Raw genomic sequence first — 13,908 nt, 5'->3', positions numbered from 1 at the left:
TAGGAATAATGTATTTTTTTTTTGCTCTATGAAAATATAATATGTAAAAATTATCTCGGTCAAGTTTCTATTCTAACTTAATGCAGGTTAGGCTTTACTCCGTAAATTTATAGAAAATATAAATTAAAAAAATGCAACACTTTGCAAAAGTTTTTTAGTGACTTGTCATCCAATAAAGCTTTAGTTTAGAGTTGTTCTAAATTGACTTCCTTCAACACTTCGTTGAACACTGTGGTGACTTACAATAGATTAAGAATCATAAATTTTTCCTCATATCATAGATTTTTTTTCTTTGGGATATAAGGAAAAAAATAATATCTATGGTTCTCTACCCACTACCATGTCAGTGCATAATTTAACGCATGGGTATTGTTTAAGAAACGTGATAATATGGCGCTCCCCTTTGACAAACACTCTCATCACAGAATCGTAAATCAAATGCCTTGGGATATACAAGAAAATGTTTTTTTTTTTTTCTATGTATCTAAAGACAAATGATCTATGGTTCTATGATGAGGGCATAGGGGGCATCATATTGTCATGACTCATTGTTTAAATGCTCCTTAAGGGCATGCTAAGATGCATTAAATATACCTCCAAAAAGATATACTACCTAAAATGCCCTAAAAAAAATCCTACCAAAACTACTCTCAAATGCTTATTTTGTCACGCCCCAAATCTTGGAAACTCACAACTCAATCTCTAGTATAAGACCCACTAATGATCCAAAATCTCGAGTTGTAAGAAATAAAAATGCAAAAAATATTTGGATTATAAACTGAACTTTTTGTATTTGTAATTATTTTATTTTATGGAAAAATCTGAACACATCATGATGATATCGTCATATCGATATCAATCATATATCTAAAAATCAAAAGAAAGAAAGCACGTGATTTTCATAAAAATATTTAATTATTAATTATATTTACACCTTTTTTCGATGATTTTCGTTCAAAGATTGTGTCTTTCTTCGCACATCTAATCTCTCAAAGTTTTCTAGAGTTTAGGATTTCGAGTTATAGAGAAGAAAATAAGATGTGAGGAAGGAGGCTAAGGTTTCTTAGTAAGAAAGAGATTAGGGTTTTATAGACTTGAGAATTATGGAGATTTTAAACACTAACTATTTAGGGTAAGGGGTCTTTTAAAAATTATTTAATTAAATTTTGACCTTAAAATCAATATAGAAGAAGGGAAATATGATATTCTAGGACCAACTCGAAATCAATATATTTTACAACATGGACATTATTGATTTAAAACCAATCCAATAAGTTATCAAATTGATATGGATCTAATTTAGGGTTGATTGATCAATCCATTGACAGCACTATTCTCACCAAATACCATATTATACTACCCATGGTTCTAGTAAGGATCCGATTTCAAATATATGAAGCTTATTTATATTTTGTTTATCAAATCCAAATAATTTGGTAAGAGTAAAACTCAACCTGATTGTTATTGCAATGGATTTGGATCATAATATTGAGATTTGATAAATATATAACAAAAAAAATGGGAGGAATCCAACAAGGGTTTGATCAGATGCTTATTGAGTTAATCCTAGATTTGATCTTAATCAAATCTCGACCTAAACAGCCAAACATTTAGAGCCCAACTTACTTTGCCACCCCGCACAAAATAACAAACAACTACCAAATCAAACAAAGAAATCTCTTTCTCATACAAATAAACATATAACTATATACAATAAAACATTTTTTCATTATTTAAATTGGAACAAATCCACTTAAGTCTATTTTTCAATTGTTCTTTTTATTTCTTCACAAATCCAAAATAAAACGCCAAAAGATAAATTTATATTCTAATGGAAAGAGAGAACAAATAGAAAAGCAATTGTCTTAAAACTCTTCACTCTCACTTAGAATAAAGAGCTATTGAGACGAAGACTCGGTATAGCAACGAGTCGAATCGCTCTTGGAGCAGTGAGTCCAAACACATCCATCATATCAAGCTCACTAGGTTTCAATCCATCTGGTAACTCCCATGAAAAACTATGGACCAACTGAGCCACAGCTAACTCTAACGAGTAGAGTCCGAGTTGCATACCGGGGCAAGATCGTCTACCCGAACCGAACGGAATGAACTCAAAATTACTCCCTTTAAAGTCTGCTGCATTCTCTTTATTGAATCTTGATGGGTTAAAGGTTTCCGGATCGTCCCAAGCGGTTTTGTCTCGCCCGATTGCCCATGCGTTGATCATGACCCGTGAACGAGCTGGAATGAAGTACCCAGAAACCTCGCTGTCCTCCGAGGTCTCATGAAGGAGGAGTGGAATGGGAGGGTGGAGTCGGAGAGTTTCTTTTACGGTGAATTTGAGGTAAGTGAGTTTGTCGAGATCAGTTTCATGAACTCGCCGATCCAGACCCACTAACTCAGTGAGTTCTTTTTGGACTTTCTTCATTTCTTCTGGGTTTTTTATTAGCTCTGCCATGGCCCATTCTATAGCTGATGCAACCGTTTCAGTGCCACCAAACATCACGTCCTGTAACAATGGAGATGAAGAAAACAAATATAGATTATGTTAGAATTTCCACCCTCATTAATGAGATTAATTAGAAATACCTCTGTATATTTTAACTATATTAGAATGACCTCCTTTGTCTTTTGACTATGAGAAATTCTGGACAAAAATATCAATATTAAATTACCAAATTGCCACAATTTTTTTTCTTTGTAGCATACGTATGAGTAAAATTATATATAACACACCGAATAAGGATATCTACACCATTCAATAGAAAAAATAATTGACCACTCTGTGTTTCGCAATATATATCTTAAAATAAATGAATATCTAAGTGGTCCATTTACTTATAGTATAATTTAATTTATAATATATAATTATATTTATGTACATACATAAGGGCTGAGCCAAGATTTTACTCAGAGGGGGGGGGGGGGGGGCAAGTCAAGAGTGAAAAAAATAATTGTGAAGTCAACTAAGAGTAGAAAAATAATAATGGTAAGAGTAATAAGGATAAATTTCTTTATCCACCATTAAAATCTGTTGTAATAGCACACTAATCCATAAAATTTGAAAACTCTTACGGGATAAATGCCCCCACAACCCCCACTCTAAATCCACCCCTGGTAGCATACAACCCATCTCGTCTCGTAAATAGGATCGAATTGGCCTCAGTTGGATGGATTTTGGGGCTTGATTAGGGCAATTTATAACCCAACCTAGTTTGATCCATCGACTACACTTAACCAAATTCATTGGTGGAGTAAGCTGGGTTGCTAATGGTTGAGCTCATGTCCGTCCAATAACTCTATCAGATGTCGTACCAGAATCAACAGTCTTTTGTCTATTCCAACCTATCACCCCCATTTTTTTAAAAGGAATCTCTTTTTCGGGATCCTTCTTTAGCAAAAACTTTTTTTCCTCGCGTAGTAGAGGTGAGGGGGGACTCAAGCATGGTGTTTACAAAGAATAATGGTAGTGTGGTAGGAAGACAGTTTAGCCTTTTTCGAAAAATAATGGTTATCCACAACCCAATACATCCATTTAATTTCCCTGACTGTTATAAAAAAGGTTGGTGTGGCAATAATAAAAAAAGAAAGATGAAGGAAGCTTTTTCAATCTTACGGTTAACGGGTTTATTGACCTGTTTATAACAAAATACATCATGGATTCTAGATTTTATTCTTTTCCACGATGGATCTCTAGTTGTTAGATTTGAGACCCAGTCTCTCTATCTCATCAGATTGGATTCGAATCCAAATCTTGAAATCCGATCAAATAAGCAATTGGTTGGATCCAAATCTCGACATCACTCATTCACTCTTACCTTATGAGAAATTCTGAAATCGCCTCGGGATACACAAATGCAATTTCGCATAAAAGTGTACCCTTATTTGTACATATTTATGATTATCAAAATTGTCCACACGTGAGTATGCCACATGGCGAGTCATATTACGAGGACTCAAAAAAGATAGATGAGTTACGATTTTCTAAGTTAAAAATCTCCACTCACTCGGTAAATAAAAGATTGTATTTGTGTATCCCGATAGAGATATTTTTCCTCGTGTATCCAAGGAAATAAATCTATGGCTCCGTACATATGCCACATCATTTCATTTCATTTGAGTGAATTTCAAATCCGTTTATCATCACCACCACTCTTCGTCAAAAATCTTTATGATAGCCACCTGTCTAGCTAAAACTGCAAGTAGCTGCATCTGTGCACAGAACCACACATCTGTTTTTTTTACTCTGTTGGTCAGTTTCTTTCTTTTATTCTACGCTATCATCAACTAACCGTAGATCAATTTTCTTGGGATACGCATAATCATAAATCTTTATTTTGCGTATCCCGAGGCACGGACTTGAATCAAGTCAACTCTTATTATTATTATTATTATATCTCTTACTACATAGTATATACGTACCATGATGATCGCTTTGATATTATCCTTAGTGAGATTGATGGAGCCCTGTACATCATCAGATTCGCTTCCTTGTTTCGTTTCTTCGCTATAATAAGCAAGTAAATCATCGACCATGTCCGTATCAAAATCACCATCATCTGCATCATTCTCTCTCTTCTTCTTCTTCTTCTTCTTCTTGAGATGATCATCGATGATACTATCGATAAACCGATCCAGAGACTTACGTGCCTTAGTGAGTCTCTTATTGAACCCTTGCGGGTCAACCCAGCCTAACCAAGGTATAAAATCGGCGATATTAAAAGCACCAAAGAGTTTCGAAAACTCCTGCATTATGGATACGAACTCGTCCTGTCCTTCATGCGAGTTCGACCCGAAAGCCGCTCGATAAGTTATATTTCTCGTGAGATTAAAAATCAACTCACCGAAATCAACTGGTGACCCAGCTTTTAACGCGACGGTTCGAATCGTTGAATTGACCTCGTCTCGGACGGACACCCACGACTCGGCTCGTTTTCGGCTAAACACCTTCATGACGCAGATCTTACGCATCTGGCGCCAAAAGGGACCGTAGTGAGCGAAAGCCATGTCGGCTCGGTCGTAAGTTAAGTATTTGATGGCCAGAGTGGCTGGACGGTTAGAGAAGATGTTGTCTTGTACTTGAAGGACTTGGCGAGCGATCTCGGGAGTCGACACAGATACCATGTGTAACACACCGATTCGTAGATGGAAAATTCCGCCATATTGCTTAGCGAGTCGAGCGAGTCCTCGGTGCGTGAGTTGATCCATCATGAACATGTTGCCTAATATGGGTACGCCACGTGGACCAGGTGGGTATGGGAGTTTCCTACGTGTCAGTAGTATAAGACCCAATAAGAACAAAGGGAGAAGGAAGATGAAGAACATGGGAAGTTGTTGCAGAGAAGGATCCATGGCTTCTCTCTCTCTCTCTTTCTTTCTTTTTCTCTTTGTCTCTCTCTCTCTCTGTGTTTTTTTTTAGAAATGAGGGGGGCTTTTATACACGTTTGAAGGATTATTAGAGGTTTCTAGGGATACGTTTTTTTCCCAATCTTTGGATGTTATACGACAACTACGATGTACAAGAAGTTTTCTTATTTCCATATTTCGAATTCGCTCCTTCTTTCCTTATATAGTAGCCAGGAAGCAAATATCGACTACTCTTGAGAATAGGTGGCTTCCCAACTACACAGCCCTTTTATGCCACGTGACTCACTGATCAAGCAAATAATATTCGGAGAGAGGTTCAATTTGGTTAATTCGAAAAAATTTGGAAATTTTCTGTATAAAAAATCCAAAAAATAAAATAAAATTGAAGGATAAAAATATGATTTTTAGGGTTTTTTTTTCCAAAAGCCATTATCTTCAACCTCACCAAAGACCCTATCTTATTACTCTAAGATTGAACGTAGAAGAGAATAAAACTTTAAGGGTAAATGGTAAAAATATTATTATTTTGTATGATTAATCAATAAATTCTCGATTACTTCAAATAATTCAAAGAATACTGTGACTATAACTGAAAGCAGTCTGTGAAGTTGGTTAGTTATTTAACTCCTTGTAGTACAAAATCATAGCTCACAGTTGGATGGTCCTTCAAATAACTTTGCACAGTTGAAACTGTGGCGCCAGACTTCTAGAGATGTTTTGTTTCACAGTAAGGGGTAGGTGGCTAACTGATCTCTACCGTTGGATTAATGGGTCTCCTTTAATTGATTATTGATAGAAAAAGTATCAACCACTGATTTTATTTAATTTCGATATAGACTGTAATACTTTTGGTTTCTTTTTTCTTTAAAGAGAATCATCTCTGTTTAGACTTAAAAATCCTTTTGTGAGATATGATATCTAACCTCATTTTATGGTTTGAGTCACTTTCGCTGGAGCGAGCCTTTGACAGATTTGCTTACCAGTTTTATCTCAATCTCAAATTTAATTAATTAATTTACATAAATGTCTCTCAATTAAATTAAATTTAATTTTTTAATGTCAAACAACAGCGTCAAACGTACATCGATTTTTTAGGCAGAAAGGAAATCCTAAACTATCGTATTGGTAGATTTGACTCTATACGTCAAACGTAGTTTGCGATTAGAATTTTTCAGATAAATTAGAAAGCTTATGATTCCTATTTAGTTGTGAGATTCTAAAGGTCAGCGTATGTTTTTCGTCATTATGACGTAACAATCTTTTTCGACTATTTAGAAGGATTTGTTTGAATATGGCCCACCGAATGCCACGTGTCATATTGTTTTGGTAATCTTTACACAAAAACATCATCTGTGATTATAACCGTTGGATTTGAAAACTTATGTATATATCGTGATAAAAATCTTACAATTGGAGAACTCGAACTCACTTGGTTGTCCATCCAGTTGACTAGTTGAGTCAAGTTGAATGAGTCAAAAAATAAATATATTAAATTTATAAATAATTTAGATTTATGTTTTAATAAATACAAATTGAGTTGAAATTCGTCCTATGAAATCCAACAGTTGTAAGAATTTATTTTAGAGATCCGTAATATATTTTAGGAATACATCTTTTATCTGAATTATTGAATTTTGAACTTACATGATTAGAATTGGGTGTGAAGATATAAGTTCATTTTCCATGAATCTATGGAGCACAACTCATTGAAATAATATTTTTTGTTTCTTATGAAAATATCATATGTAATGATTAACAGGTGATTTAGACATGTCCTCTTATGTTTTGAAAATGATGGTATGCATCTCTTGACCTTAGTCTTCTACATAGAACAAAGGGGAAAAGACTTGAATCCCTCATCTTCAACATCTAGTGAAAAAATCGTAATTTTTGTTCTAAAAATCAGTCATCTTCAACCTCTTTTGATAAATTTTTTAATCATGATCATCATTTTTCCTAAGATTTTATCTACTTCAAATGTTACCAAGAAGGGCCTTAACTTTCACTACAATGCTTCCTCGATGTGTCAATCAAATGTTACCCACTACTAAACTCTACAAAAAAGTATAATGTAAGTACCAAAGGCAGCAAGAGCTGATGAATGTTATACAAAAGGATATGATTGACACATCGAGGAAGTTGGTTGTTGAATCAAAATCAAATGATTAAAGTAGATATGATGACCACACATACGAATCAAATTAGAAAAAGAATTTTATAAAATGCAATAAAACCAACTATGTTTTATGAAACAAAATTGTTGAGTAATAAAAAAATGTATCATGTTACTAAATTTTAGAGTTGTAGCAATGGAGATATTGAAGATGGATGAATGAAAAGGTTATAAAAGATAAACTAAGAGAAAGTCAATTAGTTTGATTATCTTTAAAAGAAGGCCAATTACAATCCCAATAAGAAGAAATAATATTTAAGGTGAAGATTTTAAAAGAATAAAAGGAAGATCCAAAAGAACATGAATGAAAAAGTAAAAAATAGATATGAAAGCACATTTCATTAATAAACTATATGGATTTAGATCGAATAGGATGTATGAACATGATTTGTGTATCTGATCCCAAACCTTTGGGATAAGGATTTGACCATGATCATGTCCAAGAACAAACTTAATTTCAAAATAAGAAAATAAAAGATGGGGATTCGAATTTGATAATGTTTTTTTCTTAGGAATCCATACCAGCTAGCTGAAAATTTTGACCATGGTTGCAAGGATGGTGGTGATTTAAAATAAGTGTGATTAGTGAGCCCAACGCACCATATGGTTAGTGGGTTGACCATGAGTTGCAATGAGGGTTGGTTGATTCAAAATAGGTATGATTAGTGATCCCAACGCGCCAAATTGTTTGTGGTTGACCTCAATACATTAAACGTGGAGTTTAGACTTCATATTGACTTGACTTACTATAGTAGAGTTTTTCTGATTGGGTTAGAATATTTCATTCTCACTTACATTTTTGAGATAAAATAAAACTTAATAGCCCAATTACAGAGTTGATATGAGATTTGTCCAAAACAAGCTTGACTTCATGATCCACCAACCCATATGCGGATGAAGAGAACCTTCTCCCTCTGATTCAGATCAATCACAATCAAATAATGTAGACACCCCAACCAAGACAACTACGAAGTTCTAGTAGATGTTCTCTCTTCCATTTTTTTTTTTTTTTTTCTCTAAAGTAAGCCTGACGTTGTAAGAAAACTTTTTATACGCTCAAAACTTATTTACTTCTCAAATGAATATTGTGAGGAAGGTCGTGTCTATGACAAAAACACGATATATTTCAAAGAGTCGTGATAGTCTGACTAACCTCACATGATGGCAAACTCAATCAACTACCCTTACATGACAAATTTGAGAACCGCAGATCTGCTTTTCTTGATATACACGACTGCACTTTCCCGTAAAAAAGTGTATCTCAAGGGAATCATGTATCCCAAAGAACACAGATCTACGATTCCCTAACTTGTCATATCAAGTAGTCAATCCATTGGGAAGTCAGATTATCACGACTCAATTTCAAATCACAATAGAAAGGGATTATATCAAATCTTGAAAATCATGATGATAATCAGTGACAACTGAGTTGATTGAGATCCTAGCTAGTAATTAAGGCATAGTCACTTAATCCTATTTGTGATTGTTGACAACATATCCACTAAAGAAAACCTACAATAAAAACAAAACAAAAAACATGACTTTTCGCATTCTGAACAAAACTTCGCAACTCTAAAAAAATTGACTTAAGCATCAAAATGAAAGATCAAGTTAATGAATAAGACAAGTAGAAGATCTCATATTTTGTATGAAAATTTTTGGGGTGAAGTATATCTCACACCAATCAAATGAACTATACGTCCAAATTCCTAATCAAGGTATCTATGACATCATCAAATATGCACATTGCCAAGTGATGCAATGGTACATTTTAAAATGTCACTTTTTCCCCTAAGGATAGAAATGGTAGATGACCAAGATATCATAAGATCACAGTCGATGATACAATCACGTGCACTTGCAGCATTTTAATTTAGTACTTTTGGGGCCATAAAATCCTTATCCATATATAATATGGGAATTGGGCAAGTGTGGCAATGGGTTTGCACCACTGGGTCAAAAATGTCAAGGGTATCTCATGGGGAGTAACAACATTTTAATGATGTTTGGAGCATTACTTTGTTTATGTAGTCATAAAATTACATGTACATGTTATGTTATGTTATGTTGAAAAACAAAAGAAAAGTTGCAACAAGCCCTTTGCTCACCAAGAAGCCTTTATCCCAAAATTTTAAAATTGGCTGAACAATTGAGTTCTATAGTTTTATTATGTCCAAAGTGAAATCTTCTTTTATTGAGAGTGAGTTCATTTTTGTTTAAATTCTTTTACTTTTTTATTTATTTATAAGGATCTTCAACTTGAACAATTCTTCTGATTGGGGTTGTAGCCGGCATTCTTTGAATATGTGTAAATTATCTTTGTTGACTTTCTCATGATTTCTTATGTATTGGAGTTATTTTTATTTATTTTTTTATTTTTATTTTTTCTGAATCATTTCATTTCAAATTTATCTTTTATAGTCTCTCTAATCATTTATCTCACTATCCTAAGTTCAAAGTTTTAACATGATGCTTCTTCGTCTGTTCGACATTTTGCTTCATAAAACAAAATTGATCTTTCTTTCATCTTATTGTCGTAATCACTTCAGTGTTAATACCGTGCCAACTCTAAACTTAAATATGGCATAACTTTTTTTTATAACGTTTATTTGACTACTATTATATATGTTTTTCAGATAACTCATGAAAATCTACATATTTGGAATCATGATTATTATTTTATTATATATTATTTCTAGAAAAATAATATATATAATAAAACACAATCACTATGTGAAAACTAAAAATTTTTACAAGAAAATTTGACGGGCCAAAGGTCACAAATTTTAGAAAGTGAATTTTGATGGCCTATGGTCGTAGAAATTTTTTATGATCCTCAATTCGATGGCTAATTTCTCTCATTCTCCACTAATTTAACGGTTTCAGTCCGTCAAAAAAAAATAATTTGACAATGAAAATTTTGATGCTTAGGTCCGTCAAATATATTTTTTTTCACGTTGTGAATGGTGGACCTACTCAATTATAGTTTATTGGGATTTAAATATTGAAATAAAATAATGGGATTCACACATTCCTATTTTATTATATTTCATATTCTCCTCCCTTCAATTTTATTGTATTTCCTCTCCTTTCTTCTTTTTAATAATATCTCTTTAATTTTATCATATTTTGTCTTTTATCCTTTCTACCCAAAAGGGATGTCTGTCGCACAGGCCAAACTCTAATATTAATATAAAGTCCCAATTATATAACTCATCATATGGTGTACTCAATCGATTCCTTGACGTGTACAAGTTTGAGAATCATAGATTTGTACGTCTCAGGATATACAACTCTCTCAGAATACACTTTTCTATGAAGAAGTACAATCATGTATCTCGAGACATACATATCTACGATTTTCAAATTTGTCATGCCAGGGAGTCAATTAGGTATGTCACATGGCGAGTCGTATTATCACGACTCTATTAATGTATCACACATATCTTGTCCTGATTTCAGTTTGACTCGATGAGTTTTGGAATTGACTCAATAAAATAACCATTTCCTAGTTTATAATTCTTCGGTGATTTATTGAGCAAAGCGTTTGTCAAATTTCTATGAGCCACAACCTTTCACAAATTGCCACGTGGTATACTCTTCGGTCCCACTGCCGTTACCTTTACTTCAAAACTGCTTACGTGGAGATCCTCCAGCATTCCGATGATATTTAGGCCCACATATGGGCCAGACCGGCGGCAATCAATGAGAAAGGTCAACACCACCTTTTTCTCAATTATAAAGGTTTATTCTAATGATGCCACGTGGCATTTTGATGTATATTTCTAACTCTTTTAGGTCTGATGATGATTGATGAAGATCATGATAAGCAAGTAAGTGTTTTCTTTGATTGTACTCCTAATGCTTGGCTAAGTTCGAAGTCTCAATCATCAAAGCAATCGATGATGATTGAACGTTGATGGGTCTGGCTACTTGATTGGGTGGGTCCACATGCAACAATTCTTCAGTGATGTAGGTTTTCTACCAACGTGTACCATCTTCTATCTACACGTACAAAAACGTTATTTTACAGAATCAGTAGCTTAATTAGATTATTTAATCGTTTCTCAGTCATTTTCACACGTGTATACCAATGTGGGGATTTTAATTTCTAAACTAATAATAAGTATTGAGAAAACTCTCCATATATCTGTCCATAAAAATTCTCAACAGGGAAGAAAATGAATTTGATAAGTATGTCACAGTTTTCAATAAATTAATTTCTCAAAAAATAATGAATTAGTTGTAAAATGATATTTTCTCAAAGGGTCCTTATTGATAGAGATTAGTTGTGGATGATAGAGATGAAGTTTATGTATTGTAAAAAATGCAAGTGAGATGCACTATATCAATGCCATGGTGTATAAAATCAGATATCTTGAAGATATGACATATATGATTAATTAGACATTAGATTGGCTTATTGATTATCTTTCCATTTGGTGGATCTTTTGAATCTAAATAAATCCAATGAAATAATGTAATTATTATCCAATAATTACCATTGAAGATAAATCTGCTTTCATGCACGATTCCAAGGGGTCTGTTCTCAAGGAAAATTGAATTTCTTGACAAGATGGAAATTATTATTTTGAAAGTAATTAGGAAAAATGTTAAAAAGTGATTTTTTTTTTTTTTTTTTTTAATTTCGTTCATCTTCAAAGAATAATATTAAAAGGAAAAAAAAAATCATTTTCCCAAGAGGTACGGTGACAACATTTTTAGACCACGAGAAAAAATTATCTTGGACAAAAAAAGGTTTTTAAAGAAAAAATATAATCATATATTTGAAATTCATAATTGTAGGAACAATTATTCTCTCACGTATCTTTGTGTGCAATCATATGGTCATGGACCCTAAGAAATTGATTTTCACATGGATTCCCACAAATCAATCTCTTCCTCTCTCTTGTATAATGTCAATAAGATGTTTATGGGTCAGTTCCACGTATACTTATAACGGGAACCTAAGGTTACGTTTGAATTGAGAGAAGAGCAACGCAATTTCTCTCCAACATGTTTGGATTGACATGAGAGAACTTGAGATAACTTTGAAAATTTAAAATATCTTATAAGAGATTTAGGGGTAAAGTTGGAATTATAAAATATTTTAAAAGAGTTTCTCTCCTCTTTTCTTCACTTTTGGAAAGAAAGAAAACTCTTTTTTTTTTTTTCTCTTCTCTCCCCACTTAACAATCTAAACAAGAGAAATGGAGAGAAACTCACTTATTTTCTCTTCTCTTCTCTCCATTTCTCTTAATCTAAATACAGCGTAAGTAAAATCTCAATTTCGATTCTTATTGATTTCGATTCCAAGTACAAGATCCTTGAAATCAAAACTGACTCTACAAATAATAGATACCTTTTAAATACTAGTTGGGTATTTGTGAAGGGATAAAATTGTTTCCCATTTAGATCATTCATTCGTATCATTAAGACACATTTCAAGATAGACACGTGGTATCATGGGAAGAAGACTTTATCTTATTAGGAAAAAATTTCAATTTAAGAGAATTATTTTCTTTTATGTAAGTATTAATTTGGATAATTGGTAATTTAATCAATTGTAATTTAAGTAAAATTAGGATTCTTTTAGAGTTTTTCTATTTAAAGAAGGTTAAGGCCATTATAAAAAAGGAGATGAGGGAAAAGAAAAAGGGAGAAATGAGGAGAATGACTAAGGAGAGGAGGTCATGTAAATCAGATTTATAGTAGGACAACTCCCCAAACCTGTGGATGTAGGCACGTTTGTCGAACCATATAAAAAAAATTTGTGTTATTTCTCTCTTTTTTTGTTCTTTTTTTCATTAGTCTTATGATTTATTGGTGAATAATCTTACTTCAAATCACATATCAAGGTCAATCACACATTTGACCTCCCCAGTATCCATTAAGATAGATAATGTTTTTTTAATGAGAAAAAAATGTTATTCAACAAATAGACTATTATTTATAAATATAATAATTTAACTTGTAATTTCTCAATTAGAAGTTAAGATCAATAATGAATTGTTCAAGAAAATCAACCTTTAAGAGTAAGATAATAGAAAATTATGGTATGAGCCATGTATTTGTTGTTGACATTGTATAATATGTGAAAAATAAATGGACGTTTCATGTAGAGAAAAGATAAAAAATAACCACTTCACATTTTTTTTGTATTTTTTAATTTTAATTCAAATACATTTTCTTCAAGATGCCTTTTTGTTAATGTTTAATTAATTAGACTATTAATTTTATTATAAATAAAATAAATTTATTAGTCAAGTACCTATTCGGGGCTTCGAATGGATCCAAAATGGACTAATCAATTTCGGGCACAAGGGCTAATTGGACACCCATTGACACCCTAATGTGAAACCATGTAA

General features: G+C 32.8%; 1 protein-coding gene across 1 annotated transcript; it reads right to left on the bottom strand.

Annotated features, from left to right (window-relative positions):
• Nucleotides 1–1,663: 1,663 nt before the first annotated feature.
• LOC147403651 (cytochrome P450 84A1-like) lies at nucleotides 1,664–5,419 on the bottom strand. Its single transcript, XM_086439319.1, has 2 exons — nucleotides 4,423–5,419; nucleotides 1,664–2,509 (listed from the first exon to the last, which is right to left on the bottom strand). The coding sequence occupies exons 1-2, from the start codon at nucleotides 5,350–5,352 to the stop codon at nucleotides 1,886–1,888; spliced, it is 1,554 nt and encodes a 517-aa protein (XP_086295445.1). The 5' UTR covers nucleotides 5,353–5,419; the 3' UTR covers nucleotides 1,664–1,885.
• Between the last annotated feature and the right edge of the window lie 8,489 nt (nucleotides 5,420–13,908).

This window comes from Akebia trifoliata, chromosome 4 (genome assembly GCF_017979445.1).
Source record: "Akebia trifoliata isolate Shusen 1 chromosome 4, ASM1797944v1, whole genome shotgun sequence".
NCBI classification, from domain to species: Eukaryota; Viridiplantae; Streptophyta; class Magnoliopsida; order Ranunculales; family Lardizabalaceae; genus Akebia; species Akebia trifoliata.
The sequence above is the reverse complement of the archived record's forward strand: the minus strand, read 5'-3'. Positions and strand labels throughout refer to the sequence as shown.

Excerpts from the sequence above, each read along its gene's own strand:
- LOC147403651 (XM_086439319.1), bottom strand. The coding sequence starts at position 5,352 with ATGGATCCTTCTCTGCAACAACTTCCCATGTTCTTCATCTTCCTTCTC. Across the intron at positions 2,510-4,422 it reads ATATCAAAGCGATCATCATG|GACGTGATGTTTGGTGGCAC; the intron begins GTACGTATATAC and ends CCATTGTTACAG.